The following is a 16634-nucleotide window of genomic DNA, read 5'->3' on the forward strand; positions in this document are numbered from 1 at the left end:
TCTGCAGACAACAGAACAAGACCTGACAATTTGAAAAAAATGCGGCAACAACCTCATACACATTGTGTGTGTGTGTGTGTGTGTGTGTGTGTGTGTGTGTGCGTGCGCGTATATACACACACACATTGTGTTTAATTGGAAGCAGGTTCTTCATTAGACTCATATAATGTGTGTTGATTTAACGGCTAAGATGCACAGATGCTATACCATAACGCAGACAAACACACACCTGCTCTCCAACACACACACACACACACATAAATCCTCACAGTCAAACACACGCATAAACACCAACAGACTGTGTTGTCACATAGAAACACCCACACTGCCTTTCACTGATGTGCAAAGCCTTTGGGGCACAGATGCTCCTCCCACACACTTGCAAAGACACAGACTGAGTCTCACTCTCTCTCTCTCACACACACACACTCACCTCTTCAATCTCAGGCCTAATTTTGCATTGCACTGTTTAAAATAGACTTCACTCTCTCATTTGTGCACAGACACACACACACACACACACACACACACACACACACACACGTGTGTGTGAAAGTGTCCTGTAGTTACAGTAAGGAGTCTCTCTGTCCCACTGTGTCAGGAGGACGTGTCCTGACTCGTCACAACCTGCTAGGAATGCTGGGTAGGCAGTGTGTCTGAGTACACTGTATTATGGGTGGGGTTCTGCTGCATACAGGCATACTGTAGTGTGTACACACACACACACACACACACACATTGTATTCTACATGCACGTTGGAACATGCATACACATACCTACACTCATGTACACACACATACACTTAAATATGTGGACATATTAAACATACATAATATAATATTGTATCCATATGTTGAATTCTTGAGAGTTTGAAATGACATGCCTCTGGCAGGGGGCCTAGTTCCCTTTTCCGGCACTGAATCAACACACACACACACACACACACACACACACACACACACGTACCAAAGACCTGCATCTTGCAGCATGTGTTGCTGCAAGGTCACTCATACTGCAGTGTGTGTATGTGTGCGTGTACATGCTCTCAGAGGACAGCACCCTGTGTTAATTAGATGCTCGTTTCTGTGACCACTGTTCTTAGATCAGCTGTTTGGTATTGTTGTGTAGGGACCTACTGCAGTACAGCTCTCTCTCTCAAGTTCAAGTTCTGTTCAAGTGTGTGCCGGCCATGCAGATACCCATATTGGACTTGACATTTGCGATTGCATTTTCAATGCAATAACCCTGGCAACAAGAGGCGGGATGACAATTCTGCCCAAATATGGACAATGTCGGTGCAAATCAACACAAACTGGATGAACTGATTCACTCAGTTTTAGGGGAATGCAGCATTGGTTGTTAGTCATGGAGGTGGAGCCGGTGACCTTTCTGTTGCAAGATGGTCACAAATCAATGGAGGAATGGGTTAACCTGCTAGTGACCAAATTCCCACAATGGCCATTCTTGGCCCTTTGACATAACATATTGACTAATGTAATGTATGCATATTGACTGACAGGTTTGTGTGTTTTATGTGCCTATAGGTCTGACAACAGAAGGTCTGTACAGAGTCAGTGGAAACAAAACCGACCAGGACAACATCCAGAAACAGTTTGATCAAGGTAACGCACACACACACACACACTGGTAGCGATTGTAGTGAACAATCAACTCTTCTCACTTCTCAACTTCAACATACTTGAAAAAATGTTCTCTGCTGACACATGTGAGATCACACAGAAAGAAAGTGCTGGAAAGTTAGCGCAGCAGCGCTCAGCGACATCTCAGCCTTCGGTGTGCTTCTCTCGTAGGAGGCTTGTTCAGATTCGGTTCCTTTGATCAGTCCGTCAATGGAAACAGTCTCTCTACAGAGTGTTGGTGACTGGAGCGAAGGATACTAAAGCATTAATTCGGTGTAATTGCGCGTTGCTATCCACTTTGTTGTGACGGGAATCTCACGATCTGTGTTGTCGCTGAGCTCTCTCTCTCTCTCTCTCTCTCTCTCTCTCACCCACGACAACAGAACACAAAACTCATCATAATGTCGGTCCATTTAGAGACCGGTTTGCTGGCCCTGCAACTGACGACGCATTGATTTATGACACATTGCTCTCTCTCTCTCTCTCTTTTAATAGTGACATTTTACAGCAACATAAACCAATGACATTTCCCCAAGAACAGCATTTCTCTTCCCCCTTTTTTAATAGGGGATAATTGCAGCGTTAAAGGAACTTCTTGTTGCCATGATCATCGAAATGCGGGATTTTTTTCTGTTAATGTGTGACATGGGACAAACATCACATTTTCGGGACTGTCCTGACAGGTGATCTCTACTGTCGCAGTTCACAAAGCACGTCTGTTTTTCTGGGCCACAGGCCAAGAGGAGCGCTCGTTTTGGTTCAATCGACGGCTTGTTTCGGTCCGCCCTGGAAAAATTATCTGCACTTGCACGAATGCTCCATGCTATATTTTGAGGTCGCATACATTAAATGTCAGGAGCAAAGCGGTCACAAATTTGACCCTCTCCAATTTCCTCCTGTCTTCCTCTAATAATATACTGTCTGCATAGTGAATGCACAGTACTGTAGCAGTCAGGGTCTCAAGTTGTGCGATTCATGATCATCTTCGGTATTTATCCCATCAGTATGTAGGTCGGTGCATCGCTGCAGTGTTTCCCTCGGGGAAACGAGGACAATAAGCTTCACTTCCACAGCGGAGGAGCAGTTCTGAATCACAACTCTGCTCCTCTCTTCTCCTGCTTTTCTCCTCTGCCCCCTCACCCTCTCCTCTTTTCCTCCATACACCACCACCCTCTCCTTATATGAACCTTTATTGAGAAAAGGATATCCCCTTGAGATGTATCATCTCGTTTTCGAGGGGGTCCAGAATCCCCCCGTCTCTGTTTGTGTGTCTCTCACTCACACTTACATTCTCACACACATATATACACAATATAACCAAATCCGTTTACAATACTACTTTATAGCCAAGTGCAATGCTAATGATGTGTGTGTGTGTGTGTGTGTGTTTGTGGCGCACGTGTAGATCACGGTGTAGACTTTGTGGTGATGGACATAGCTGTGAACGCTGTAGCTGGAGCACTCAAAGCTTTCTTTGCTGACCTGCCTGACCCCCTCATACCCTACAACCTCCACCCTGAACTGGTTGAGGCCGCAAGTAAGTATACACACACACACACACACACACACACACTTATGAACAAACAGATGCAGTCATCCTGTGCACACAGCCACACACACGCATCAATCTCTGATCTGAGCATTTAGTACACACCCATCCAGACACCAGATAATTATACTGGGTTATATATATATATATATATATATATATATATATATACAGCCATTCAACGTCTCCATACTGATCTCCATTTCTCTTCTCGGATCATGAACTAGTGACCTATGAACCTTTATGTCCATTAGAGCCTCCTCGTTAAGATGATTGATGGGATATAAATGGAACGAATGTGTGTGTGTCTATGTAGGGTTAGGGATAGGCATATGCATGGTATCATAAATGTATTTGTTTATATATACACAGGCTTGAGGCATGAACAGAGTATTCATTTAACTGAGTGTACGAATGTAACCCGATGTAAATTAGATTTATACACTCACTCAGTTAGATGAATGCTGAGGATTTTACTGTGTAGTGTGCATATAAAGTGTGCTTATTTCTGTCTGTTTGTGTGTTCCTGCATTTACGCATTTGTCTCTTGTGTGCATATGCATACGCACACACACACACACACACACACACACACACACACGTATTGTGTATTGCCATGTATTTCTCTGTCTGCATATATGTGTATGTGTGTGAGATGATAGCGTGGGAGTAGTTTTGGCAGAATCTTGTCCTTTGTCTTCCAGAGTGTATAATTTCCCTTCCCAAGAGGGACAGCGTGTAAAGTGTGTGTGTGTGTGTGTGTGTGTGTGTGTGTGTGTGTGTGTGTGTGTGTGTGTGTGTGTGTGTGTGTGTGTGTGTGTGTGTGTGTGTGTGTGTGTGTGTGTGTGTGTGTGTGTTTGTGACAGAAATCGTGGACCATATTGAGCGCCTGCAGGTGTTGAGGGAGATCGTCAATAAGTTTTCTCCTGTCAACTACCTGGTCTTCAAATACATCATCTCACACCTCAACAGGTAAGAGACAACACACACACTTACTACATCTCACGCACGCGCGTGAGATGTTGTCATTTCTGCACAGTAAAGTGAGAGAAAGACGGAAAGAAAGAAAGGGAGAGACACAATGACATCGTTTGCAGTGATATCATAAATTAGAGAGTTCATTGGGTCTACAGTCACAGACCAGAGACTGGGATAACACACACACACACACTCTCATGAGGAGAAAAGTCTGGAAAAGCTACCGAAGAAAGTGGCTCAGGGGTAGAGTGGCCAGATGGTAACCACAAGGTTGCCAGTTAGAACCCGGCTCCCCCGGAGTTGGTGTCAAAGTGTCCTTGAGCAAGACTATAGGACTAATTGGTCCGTTGTATGTAGTTTTCATGCCCTGGGAATGTGAACAGATCTGCAAAGCATAAGCGTAATTTACCCTACTTCTGCTTGGACACTTTGAGTAGCAGTTCTTGTCCAGCGTAGATGTTTATCTGCCTCGCTGAAAGGCACATTGGCAGCAGTGGTTGTATTTCTATCACTTTGACCGTGCCCTTCTGTAACGGATAACGTGGTTTCATATCTGTGCCGCTCCAGGGTGAGTCAGCAGAGCAAGACGACCCTGATGACAGCGGACAACCTCTCCATCTGCTTCTGGCCCACGCTGATGCGTCCTGACTTTGAGAACAAGGACACCCTGTCCACCACCAAGCTGAACCAGGCCGTCATCGAGTCCTTCATCCTGCAGAGCGACTACTTCTTCTACGGCGGCAACATGGCGGAGAGCTCCAGCAGCGAGGGGACGCCGCCCCCCCACTGCCACAACATGGTGGAGGCCCTGCTGCCCCTGCAGCTGCCGCCGCCCCTCCAGCCCCAGCAGATACAGCACGCCCTGCAGCCGGACGCCCTCATATAGGAGAGAGACAGGCCAGAGGCACTGTTAATTAACATGGCTAACGGGTAACGTGTAGGGAGCTCCTGCGTCTTAACGAATTCAACAGTCCCCGCTTGGCGACATTCAACGGATGGCTACAGGGATATGGACACACATATTGACCTGTTGGGTGCTGGGATCGAACAGGCATGGTTCTCTGTCCGGGACGATGTCTCTCTCTCTCTCTCTCTCTCTTTCTCAATAACCACTACATGCCCCTTACCTCCAACACTGGGTGGAGAATAGACCCCCCCCCCCCCTCTCTCTCTCTATCTCTCTCTCGTGGATTATCTCATCCATGTGAAATGTGCCAGTTGAGTGAGATTAAATCCCAGATTGAGACCTACCAGTACAGAATGCCTGTGGAGTTGGTTAGTTTTTTGATTGACCAATCGAAGCCAATTGGGATGCAACACCCACTTCCTTATATGGACACAACACCATGTGGAATTATGATCATTATCTGGATTTAATGACTATATCTGGGATGACTTGATCTTGCCTGGCCTAGGATGAAAATCTGAAAACAATCATGGTCTGTTTAACAGCTCTGTAGATTCGGGGCCATCGGCATGTGTGCTAGTAGGCTGTTAAATTTTGTATCTTAGTTGGGCCTATAAGTGAATTACTTTTATCTTACCTTTTATCAATGTTATATTATGCTAACGTTTCTCATTGGGATTGTGAGAAATTAGAAGAATTGGAGCCTAAACTACATCAAATTTGGGCTCTCGCATACTTTATCTAGATTGAATTGATTGTGCCTGACACTGTACAAACCAATCGGATTCAGGTAACGCCACATTTGATTTTGGACCTTGAACCACAGAGTAAAGACAGGTCTGATATTTAGACATCTTGTGCTCTGATACATGGAAGGCCCACTGGCTAAAGAGTTGCCTCTCCTCGCCTCACCTCTCATAATAACATAGCACATAGATGTCCTTTCCCTCAACACCAAGTCCACCGATTGGCCAAGTTCAGGCCCCTTTGCTTCCCCAGATACTCTCTAGACCCAGGCTCAAGGTCTAGATCCCAGGCCAGGCTAGATCCAGGAGATGAGAAGCTTTCCAAAGTAGAGTCCTCCGAGACTGCATCTCAACTGGGTAAAGATGACCAGAACAGTCCCTGGATCTCGCCCAAAGGCCACTGATTCAACAACGGACTGACTGATTGACGGAAAAATGTATTCACTGACTGGATGGTTGCATAATTAGCTGACTGGTTAACTGATGGGTCAAATGACAGACTGGTTCACTGACTGTCCTATCAGACTCGCTTTAGCTGATTTGCTGAGTGGGTGACTGACTGATTGATTAGCACAGTCATCACTAACTAATTAACTGACTGGCTGGTTATTTGACTGACTGAGTGGGTTTTCTTAACAGTCAGCCGACCTGACTTTCTCCATACATCAGTGCATACAATTGTGTCCTGGTTTCTTCCCAAACCTCTCGTTCACCTTCCAGGGACTTCTCTGAGAAGTGTGGACTCTTGACAATAGAATAGCAATCTGGACACATAAAACGGTTGCACGTACACAGGAGGATGACTTGCAAAAATATAAGGAAATAAATATATTTATACAAACAAGTTATTTTTGCGTTGGGGGATTTGCTATTGTTTAAAAAAAGAAAAAAAAACTGCAACCATCCCCCGCTCCCTTTGCCCATCACATCAAACTTTGAACTGTGACCCAAAAGGACAGCACATGCACAATAGATTTTTTTAAGTCCCACTGACTGAGTTTCATTTTTTTTTATGTTATGTTTGTTTTTTTGTTATAATTTTTCTCAAAAACGGACTCTTTAAAACTTTTTTTTTACAAGTGTGATTTTTACCGGAGATGTGTGTGTGTCGGGGTGTGTGTGTGTGTGTGTCCGTAGGTCTGTGTATCTGTGTGAATTGATCTGTGGTCCTACTACAACCTCTTCCCAACACCTCACACTGTCCGTTTGTCGGAGGAGAGGAACACGAGGAAGGGATTCACAAAGAGAAAGATTAGAGACAAGTTGGTTTGCAACAAGCAGTGAGAAGCAAACTGGATATAGGAGCAGGTGTATAAAAAACCCTCTTTCAGCCTGCCTGTTTGACCCTCAGCACTCCCAACTCCAATAAGATAATATTTCTCTAGTTCTATGTTTTTCTCTGAGGGGAGGATCCCACTATGAACACCTCCCCCACTCCCACCCCGGCCCCCCCAATGATGGCACATCCGAGAGGAAATACCTCTGTCGCAAAGCATTCTGGTTCTCGGTTCTGTTTCCTTTTGTCTTATTCTTCTTCGTTAGTTGTTTTGTTTGTTTTTTGGGGGGGGGGGGGCGTTTGATGTCTGATGGATGGGCCAACTCGTTTGTCTGTTTTCCAGAAGAATCCTCTTCTCCTTTGTTCCTCTTGTTTTTTCGGTCGTCGTTACGTTGGGTTTGTTGGAACAAACTTTGCATGTCTGTTTTTCTGAAATAAATTAAAAAAAACAAAACAAAAAAAAGACTTCAAAACACATTAAATACATGCTGAGCTGAATGCCAAGCGCTGTCATTTTCAATGCATTGATTGTTTGTTGGGTTGAGGGAATGTGTGATGAAGATTTTCAACTTTTTTTATCGATTTGTAATTGGTTTCTTTTCTTTCTTTTTTTCATTTCTGTCATGCAAGATGCCAACTCTTTAATATCATATGTTGGATTATATGTCTAATAGTTTCCCTAAATAGAGGAAAGAAAGTATATATATATATATATACAGTATATATATATATATACAGTATATATATTATCAGCGGCTGATTTATCTGATGTTATGAACCAGCATGGGGTACTGAACTTTCTCTGTAATCCAGTTTAAAAACACAAGAGGCTCTAATCTCATTCCGCAGCAGTTGTGATGATGTAAAGTTTACATTGTAAACTAAAACCCACTGTTGGTTTTTTCTTTCTGTTCTGATGGAGAGACAGGAAGGTTAGAGGGAAGGTGGGTCCGATTCCCCCTATTGCCTTTTTGAGAATGGAAAAACAGTTTTTGTGTAGATGGATGTTTGAGAATGAGGGGAAACTGATTTACACTGGAACTGAAAAACTGACATTTTAAGTGAATTATTTTATTAATTACAATCCGTATTAACCAATGAAAAAGTACTGGCTGGAAATATTACTTAGTTGTGTACAGTACCAACACATTAAGTATAATGTGTACACAATAATGTAATTATTAGAATAAAAAAACGTGAGTTTCTTTTTTACTAGAAAAATATCTATTGCAAAAATACCTCAAATTCATATTAATACACAAGGATAATGCCATTATAAAGTGTCACCCTTCTTCTAACCCTGTTAGACTTAGCTTTGGCGTTCATACCATAACGACTGAGTCAAATGGGGCTAAAAATAAGGTGTTAGTTTTTCATTTGTTCCTGTGTAAATTCAGCCATGGAATGACAAACACAAAGTGATGGTTATTTTGAGTTGGTGGTGTTGAGATAAAAAAAAATCTAATCATCTGGCTCTGTCCCATTTCAGAAACTTGTCTCGTCTCCTGCCTCCTTGTTCACTCTTTTCCCGCCCCATTAAGTGGATTCTTTTATCCATTCATTTAGTAGCCCTTCGTGTGTTTATGACCAGTTGGAAATTAACCCTTTGCATGCTGTGTGTATGTAGGACTAGGTGATTGGACCCCGAGAGGGCCTGCAGGGAACAAATCACAGCTTTGTAAAATGTGTGTGGAGAGAGTTTAACCCCTAGTAGTTATTTAATTGTGGGTGCTTAGTGGTTCTGGGCTCTCAAACCCATTACCCAACTTGCTTTGTTACTGTGTGTGTGTGTGTGTGTGTGAGAGAGAGAGAAACTTTCACATGTATGTGTAAAGAAGTGAACAAGAAAAGATGAGTGGATAAGAGCACTGTGGGGGATTTATATTTGGAATGGAACCGAGCCAATAGTCCATTCTAGGTTATGTTATAGACGTGCATGCATAAGGACAAGGGCACATTGTAAGGGATGCGTTTCTGGAATGATTGGAGCCCATACAGCCTATCCTAGATTATGATGACATGGGCTCATTCTAGGGGACAAATATCTGGAATGGAACGGAGCCAATAGCCCATTCTCCAACACAATGACACGGGCACATTTTAGGTGTCAGATGTCTGGAATAGAATGGAGCTGACAGCTCATTTGTTGACCATCAGTGTTATATAAGCACATTATAAAGGGGATAAATATGTAGATATCATGAATGGAATGAAGCTAGCAGTCCACCCCTCTATAGGACACTCGGTTCTAGACTCTGAGGACGGGCACATGGAAGGGAAGTAGGGAACGTATGGAGGAATTGGAATTATGCCAATATAGTTCTTGAAGACTTTCTCCCCCTCTTTGTTGGGGGGTGGACAAAGTGGGTGTGGGGTAAACTCAGCAGCTGCTAGTTAACATAAAAGATTAACCAGTTATTCTGTAGTTGTCCACAAAGCAATCATATTTTTTATTTTATTAATACTTTTGTTCATAAGATCCATGCTCGTTTCAAACCGGTGTACAAACTAGTTCCACCAGATCTGAGCTCCGTCATCCTCTCTGTATCATAGTAAATAAAAACATGAAATTTTGAGAAATGGAAAAAAATACTCAACTTTTTTCTTCTCCATAATGTTTCCAAATAAAGTTTCTTTTTTTCCAAAACTACTGTGTTTGGGTTTGTTACTTCTTGTCAAATCAGAATGTCACTGTCTGAGACTAATGCTGAGTTTTTTGCGACCCATATTAAAATGTAAAACTAGTGGATTCCTAAACTCCTGGGGCTGTATTTTGCGTGTTTTAAAGGAGAATTCCATACTAAAAGGCTTTCTTATCTTTCTTTGTAGTTGTTACCTCCCCACCAAAGAGGTCCAGGTGTTATTTTGTGCAAAAGCTCCTTATTGGCTATTTCCCCTACCATGAGCCCTACATGAATTGCATTGAATTGAATGGGAATTGAATGGGGCTATGGGGTGTTGTGCTAATTCGCTTATTTCCATCGCTCAAAATTATACTTTCTTTGTATATATCCTCTCTTCATAATGTAAATAATATCCCAAGCAGCACACTTTACTACTTCTTTCGATTGAAATAAGCGAATTAGCATAACACCCCATAGCCCCGTTAAATTCCCATTCAATGCAATGCAATTCATTGAGGGCTTATGGTAGGGAAAATAGCCAATAAGGAGATTTTGCACAAAAAAACAACTGGACCTCTTTGGTGGGGACGTAACAACTACAAAGAAAGGTAAGAAAGATAAGAAAGCATTCTAGTATGGAATTCTCCTTTAAGTACCAGGTCTTATTCCCTAACTTGAGTAAACTAAAGACCTGGAGGCGTGATCAATGCCATTTGGCTATTCTGAATCTGAGTGGCCAAAGAGCAGCTCGCCGGAAACGGGCCGGCCCCCTGGCCGCGTTTCTGTTGGTCTGGAACTTCCGTGGACCCCCCATGAGGACCCCCACACGGAGTTGCACCACTCACTTCACACGGGTGTGATTTACCAGTGCAAGAGCCACATTGCCAGAGAGAACAATGCCAAGTTTGTATACTGCACTTTAATGGATCAGTAAATCAAAATTAACGTCAAACTGTGGACGTGTTCTTTCGCCTGCGTAGCCTAGGCTACAGCTTATGTCTCAATTGGGTGCAGCAATGGGGTTTGTAGGTTTATTTGGAGCCGACAAAATAGCCACTCTAAAAAACATTTGACCAGTGCTACAATCAATATAGAAACTACCCTTTAGCTGTAGGCTATAGGACTTAACAAGGCTGACCTGGTCAAATAGAATGAACCACATCAACACTGTCAGAAGCAATTAATTCAAATAACGTTATCAAATAAAATAATCAAATGGAGACTAAAACAAAACTGAGTAGATGGCTACAATTCATATTCATGAAACCCCTTTTGATAGTCCACTCCCGCAAAGTTTAGAAGGCAAGCGGCGCCATCTAGTGGTCTCAAACTAACAGAAAAAGTCAATTTTGAGAGGAAATCAGGTTGTGTATTATGCCAGTTACAGTAACTACTGAAATGAAGTGCTCGTATCCACCACAGCGTTGATCCGGTGGACCGGAACCTTTAAAAGCTTCTACCAGTTTATAGTGCAAACACCAGAGGTCTGGTCCCAACTAAATAAAACCCACCAGATCCTCCCAGATGCATTTCCTTACAACCTGGAGTATTATATGAAATTTTTTATATATAAAACTGAATTTTATAATTCATTTTAAAGGTCTCTATGAGCTCTAGCATAGGGTAAAAGGTCATATTTTTGTTTTTAAAATAAAGGCATGGTCAGTATCATATTTATCATGGTAATATGACCACATCAGTATAAAAGCATGATGTAAATTGGTTTTCAATATAATGGGTCCTGGAGGGTAACATGACTGCGTCCGTTCTCAATTTAGTGAGTCTAAGGATGCATGCTTTTTGCATCACTGTTTAAAAAGTTTGTTTTTGCTCTCCTGTAAAATTCAGAAAATATCAATTAGCCTAAATCCTTTGCACTCCAAGCCCTCAATGTTTTCTCAACCTCAGTTGAAAAATACTTTATATTAGAGTTACATCTATCCTGGGAGGCAAATCCAGGTGTCATAGCAGCCGCAGCAGCAGTGAGAATAAAACACAGGAGAGGTACCATGAACCAAGCAATATAATGATAAATAAGAATAAAAACAATAACAATACAATTATAACATGCTTAACATCCAACTCAGCTGAGTAAATAAACATCGGACAAATATTGAATTACAACACTGTAACACAAATATAACCTCTTATAAATAGGCAATAAAGTTTCTCAATATTCTTATGTACATCAATGTTAAATATTAAGAAAGAATGTGTACTGTCTGTCAAGCGTCAACAGAGAATATACAGTCTAGTGTCAACAGACCCTGGCCTTGAGCTCTAGATGAATATACTGTACAGGCTATCAAAAATGTCACAGGCATCTTAACATGCCTAACATTCAGCTCACCTGAGTAAATAATCATCTGACAAATATTTCATTACAATAAAATAAATAAGGCAATAAATAAATAAATAGGCAGTAAATAAAGAGGAAATAAAGTTGCTTAATTTTCTTCACAATTCAGATGGCGCCCATATGACAGTAGGCCTACTTCCATGGTACCACTTGTCACTCCCTCTGCCTCGTTCAACTTCAGGCGCACCTCACAGGGCTTGCATGTCTCCTCTTCAAGCGATCTAAAAAGACACAAGCAAAATCTTATCAGGAAGTGTTGCTCCTTATATAGGCCTGGGATATTGATACACCATGAAGTCTGTGTGCTTGACTAGGGTTTGACTGGATTGCTGAATTCCTACAATGCCCATAATGCTTTAGTGCACTTCCCCTCCTTGTGGAGAGGGAGGAGTCTGCATGGGCACACCCTCACCCCCTTTTTTAAATCAGTTCCTCACGACTCGCCCTACACACTTCCACTTGGTTTGAGCATAGATATAATGAGTGAGTAACACCTGCCTGGTTTGTGTTTTGTGCTTGCACAGACAGAGTGTTTTGGTGAGTTAAAAACAAATTCATTGATTCATATTGCACTAAAGGTTTGTGGCTGCATTTTTAAATGGAAATGTTTTGTATTATTTGAGTTATTAAGAGTGTATTGTACATTTTTGATGGCAAAATGTTGAGATTTATTCATGGTAAAAATGTGTTGTGGAAATCAAGCCAGCTGAGCTGGGCAGCCAGCTGGCAGTAATAATCAGCCATCAATTTGGCTCTAGTTGTGCCCACTGCAGATTAGTGTTAATTGATCCACAGTACTTGAAGCACTTTATTGTTTGAATTGAGTCATGGATAGTAATTTATTTTCTTTATGACCAATTTTACAGGTCAGTTTTTTGCCCCTGTTGGAACAACAGTGATTTCTTGGGGATACAAGAAGGACCATAGACCCGGTCGCAGATGGGAACCCTCCAGTCCAACGAGAGCCCTGATTGCCACGAGGCTGCCGTGCATGGAATGCCTAGGTCGCCGACAGGGCCAACGTGCCTGCTTCCAGCCGTAGGACCAAGTATGGTATCGAAGTTTGAACACAGTTAAACAGTGTGTGTGTGTGTGTGTTGTTTGTGTGTGTGTGTGTGTGTGTGTGTGTGTGTGTGTGTGTGTGTTGTTTAGGATATTAAAAATGTAATGTACCTCCTCCTCATCATCAGTTTGGTCCGACACAGGGGGAGCGGTGCCAAAACAATTGGTCCCAAAATAATTGAAGAGACATATATATATATATATATATATATATATAATATTATCGTATGACAGTGACATGACATCAGCTTGTGAGTGACTACAACTGGAACAAACTGCAGGTTGATATTAGTCCCTCAGTTCTGAACTGTGAAAAGTCTGCACCTGGCTCGCTGACAACAAACTATCTTTACACCTGGGAAGAACTGAATCCATTCTCTTTGGAACGAATAGTAATCTCAGCAAGGCCGACGGCTTCTCAGTTTAAGTGGGTGACAATAATATCACACGATTACCTACCTAGCTGGTTCCATCCTGGAGACAAATCTTTCCTTTGATAATGGCTACCAACGTAATCAAAAAGGTGAACCAAAGAACAACATTCCTGTACAGGATCATCTCACTGGTTAGCAAAAACACCTTAAAGAGCCTAACGAGCTCTTATACAAGGTTTATTCGACTATGCATGCACCTCAAAGGGCCTAAAAACAAGGTTCCAGAGTCTGGAGTCCAGACATCCCAAAACAATCTGGTCAGGCACTAGTAGCACTACTTGGCCTTCTCCCAGATAGGTTGGAGTGGCTTAGGGTTGAACGGGGTTAAATTCATTTTGCTGGTATGCCACTAAAATGTGGAACACCCTACCAACAGCCGGTAAGTAATGTGAATCCCCATTTTATACTCTCCAATTTCCCTGTTTTTCTAACTGTTTTAGAAAGTGTATATTTGTATGTCTTAAAATGTTTTGATGAATTGAAAATGGAGGACCTTTATAAGTAAACAAGTCTTAGTGCTTTTTCGGGTTTTATCAATTAATTACAAAATAGAAAATGGACATGCCCAAATATAGGGACATCCAGTTTACGATAGTTAAATGATTATATCTAACTATAAATGCACCAAGTCTTTGTCTCTGTGTGTGTTTGTGTGTGTGTACTGTTGTAATCCACGTAACTCGAGAACCGATCGCCCCACTTCAAATTCGACACACACGTTCCACACCCCCACAGGGAGTGCAGTGCACAGTGTCTAGTCGGTCGGAACAGACGGTCTTACCCGAATCATTTCCTCTGTTAATTCTGCCTTTTCTTTCTAAGGGGAGACAAAGTCGAACAAATGACTTGATTTGTAATGTATTGTAGAATAACACTGAACAGGCCTTTTGACAAATTGTCTGAGTTGTATAGTTGGTAAGCCATTGTCTGAGACAATGGCAGCCATGTCTAGTTTACTTCTATGATGCAAGTGGAATGTCATTTATGCTACTGCAATTCAATTGAATCCACATGGCCATTTGGATTACTTACTATGTAGGTCCATCCAATAACATACTTTACATATTTAACAGAATGTCTTACACGAATAGTTTTGCTGAAATGATGAGTCTGTCTTTCCCAAATCATTTCTTCAGTTGGCTGAAGTGATGAGTCTGACATTGTTTCTTTCTAAGGGAGGAAGACAAAGTCAAACTAATTACTTTGGATTTGTAATGTATTTTAGAATAACACTGAACACTAGGCCTTACCAACTATACAACTCAAATAAACCATGTCTAGTTTACTTTCTATGATGCAAGTGGAATGTCATTTATGCTACTGCACTTCAATTTAATCCACATGGCCATTTGGATTAGCCTATATTAACAATCACGATTTACTGTGTAGCACTGTAGCCTATAGTCTGATTACATATTTTACATATTTTGTTTGCATTTGTGATGTCAAAAATGATGTCAAATCTATTTTCAGTTTCACATTATCTTTGCAAAAGCATTGTAAGCAAGTTGAAGTGCGAAGTAAACGACCTCCAATTCTATGTCCACGACTCAAGTCTTTCAGTGCCTGTTTCTGTTTAGCTATGTCACTTATTGGAGCCACACGCAGGCGACAGAATATCTATGGTATAATAATTGTTACTCAAACATGTTTGCATGTTCACTCACTCACTGCAGCAAAATAAGAGTAGGCTCTGATAAAATAATTCAAGATCTTATGAACCAGGAAGATTTAGCTATTCAAACACATTTTCTGCATTTACAGTACAATACAAACTATACAGTACAATACAAAACGTTTTTTTCACAGAATGCCCCCCATCCATGCATTTGAATTTACAGCATTTAAAATGCTATAAATGCTATTTTATGAATTTATTTACTTTACATTTTTGCCAAACTTTGGTGTCATGAAATAAATACAATTTATATTAATTTTAGGCTATAAATAGATATTTATTCATTTAGTATTAATCTTATTGTTCATTATATGACTGCATGCTGATGTGTCTGTCTGAATGCAATTGTAATGTCTTAGCAAGGGAATTAAATTGGTCTCATAATATTGTTTCAAAGGCCGAGTCATGAGTTTAGTAGACCCTCTGTGTAGCTAAACTGCTTTTATGAAAGAAATAAATTATTGCTAGTTTGACCACTTGAAATAGCTATAGCCTATGCTACCCTTTTGTTTGTTCAATAGGCTATAGCCTACAAGCTGCCACTGTTGCAGGGCGACTGTGAGCTTGCTAGCTACATTTTTTATTTATAGTAGCATCAGCATTATAGTCTGTATGCTTCAAGTTCAACATTGAACATTCTATTAAACTTTTTCAATCCAGACTGTCCATAAAAGCCCCAGACAGACTTCAATTTACCATTTGAAATCAATTAAAATCATGAATTAATTCGAATTCGATGACCGATCAATGCAACCTCCAAAATCTCAACAACGCACTCACCTGTTCAACTTCTGAGCATAGAGATGAATCTATACTGGTATGCAACGCGCACGAGGCAAGCCACTGCCGTCTCATCGCGCATGAGTAGGCCTACACCGTTTATATTGTAAGGAGTTTCAATATAAAACTTATTAACGTGTAGTCGTGTACACTCACAAAACAAATGAAGCACAAATAAAACGTAGCCTACCTGCAGAACTGAAACTAAAATAAACAAACTTCAATCCAAACACTAAACTGAAAAACGACATAAAAACGAATCAAGAATGATCGACCCCCCTCCATTGAGTACAATGGACAGGTGGCGCCATCTTTTAGGTTTCTTTTAGCCACATGTTCACTCACTCACTGCAGCAGATACAAATAAGAGTACAGGCTCTGATAAAATAATTCAAGATCTTATGAACCAGGAAGATTTAGCTATTCAAACACATTTTCATTTTTAAAGTCAACTTAAACACTACACATTACAAAATAGGACAAACAGCAGTTACAATACTAGACAAATGTAAACAGGGTTACCTAGGCCTATGTGCCAGAACAAAATAGAGTAGGCCTAGCCTATACTGTGGAACAATAAATAAATAGCCTATGGATGTC

General features: G+C 41.2%; 1 protein-coding gene across 1 annotated transcript in view; it reads left to right on the top strand.

Annotated features, from left to right (window-relative positions):
* The window catches only part of arhgap5 (Rho GTPase activating protein 5), a 39175-nt gene extending 29431 nt beyond the window's left edge, over positions 1-9744 (top strand). The window contains exons 4-7 of the mRNA XM_083792586.1: positions 1546-1623; positions 3047-3178; positions 4057-4162; positions 4736-9744. Coding sequence (XP_083648712.1) covers positions 1546-1623; positions 3047-3178; positions 4057-4162; positions 4736-5054 — 635 coding nt within the window. The 3' untranslated portion in view covers positions 5055-9744. The remainder of the gene's footprint in view (positions 1-1545; positions 1624-3046; positions 3179-4056; positions 4163-4735) is intronic.
* The last annotated feature ends 6890 nt before the right edge of the window (positions 9745-16634 follow it).

This window comes from Protomyctophum parallelum, assembly GCF_964188405.1.
Source record: "Protomyctophum parallelum genome assembly, chromosome: 20".
NCBI lineage: Eukaryota > Metazoa > Chordata > Actinopteri > Myctophiformes > Myctophidae > Protomyctophum > Protomyctophum parallelum.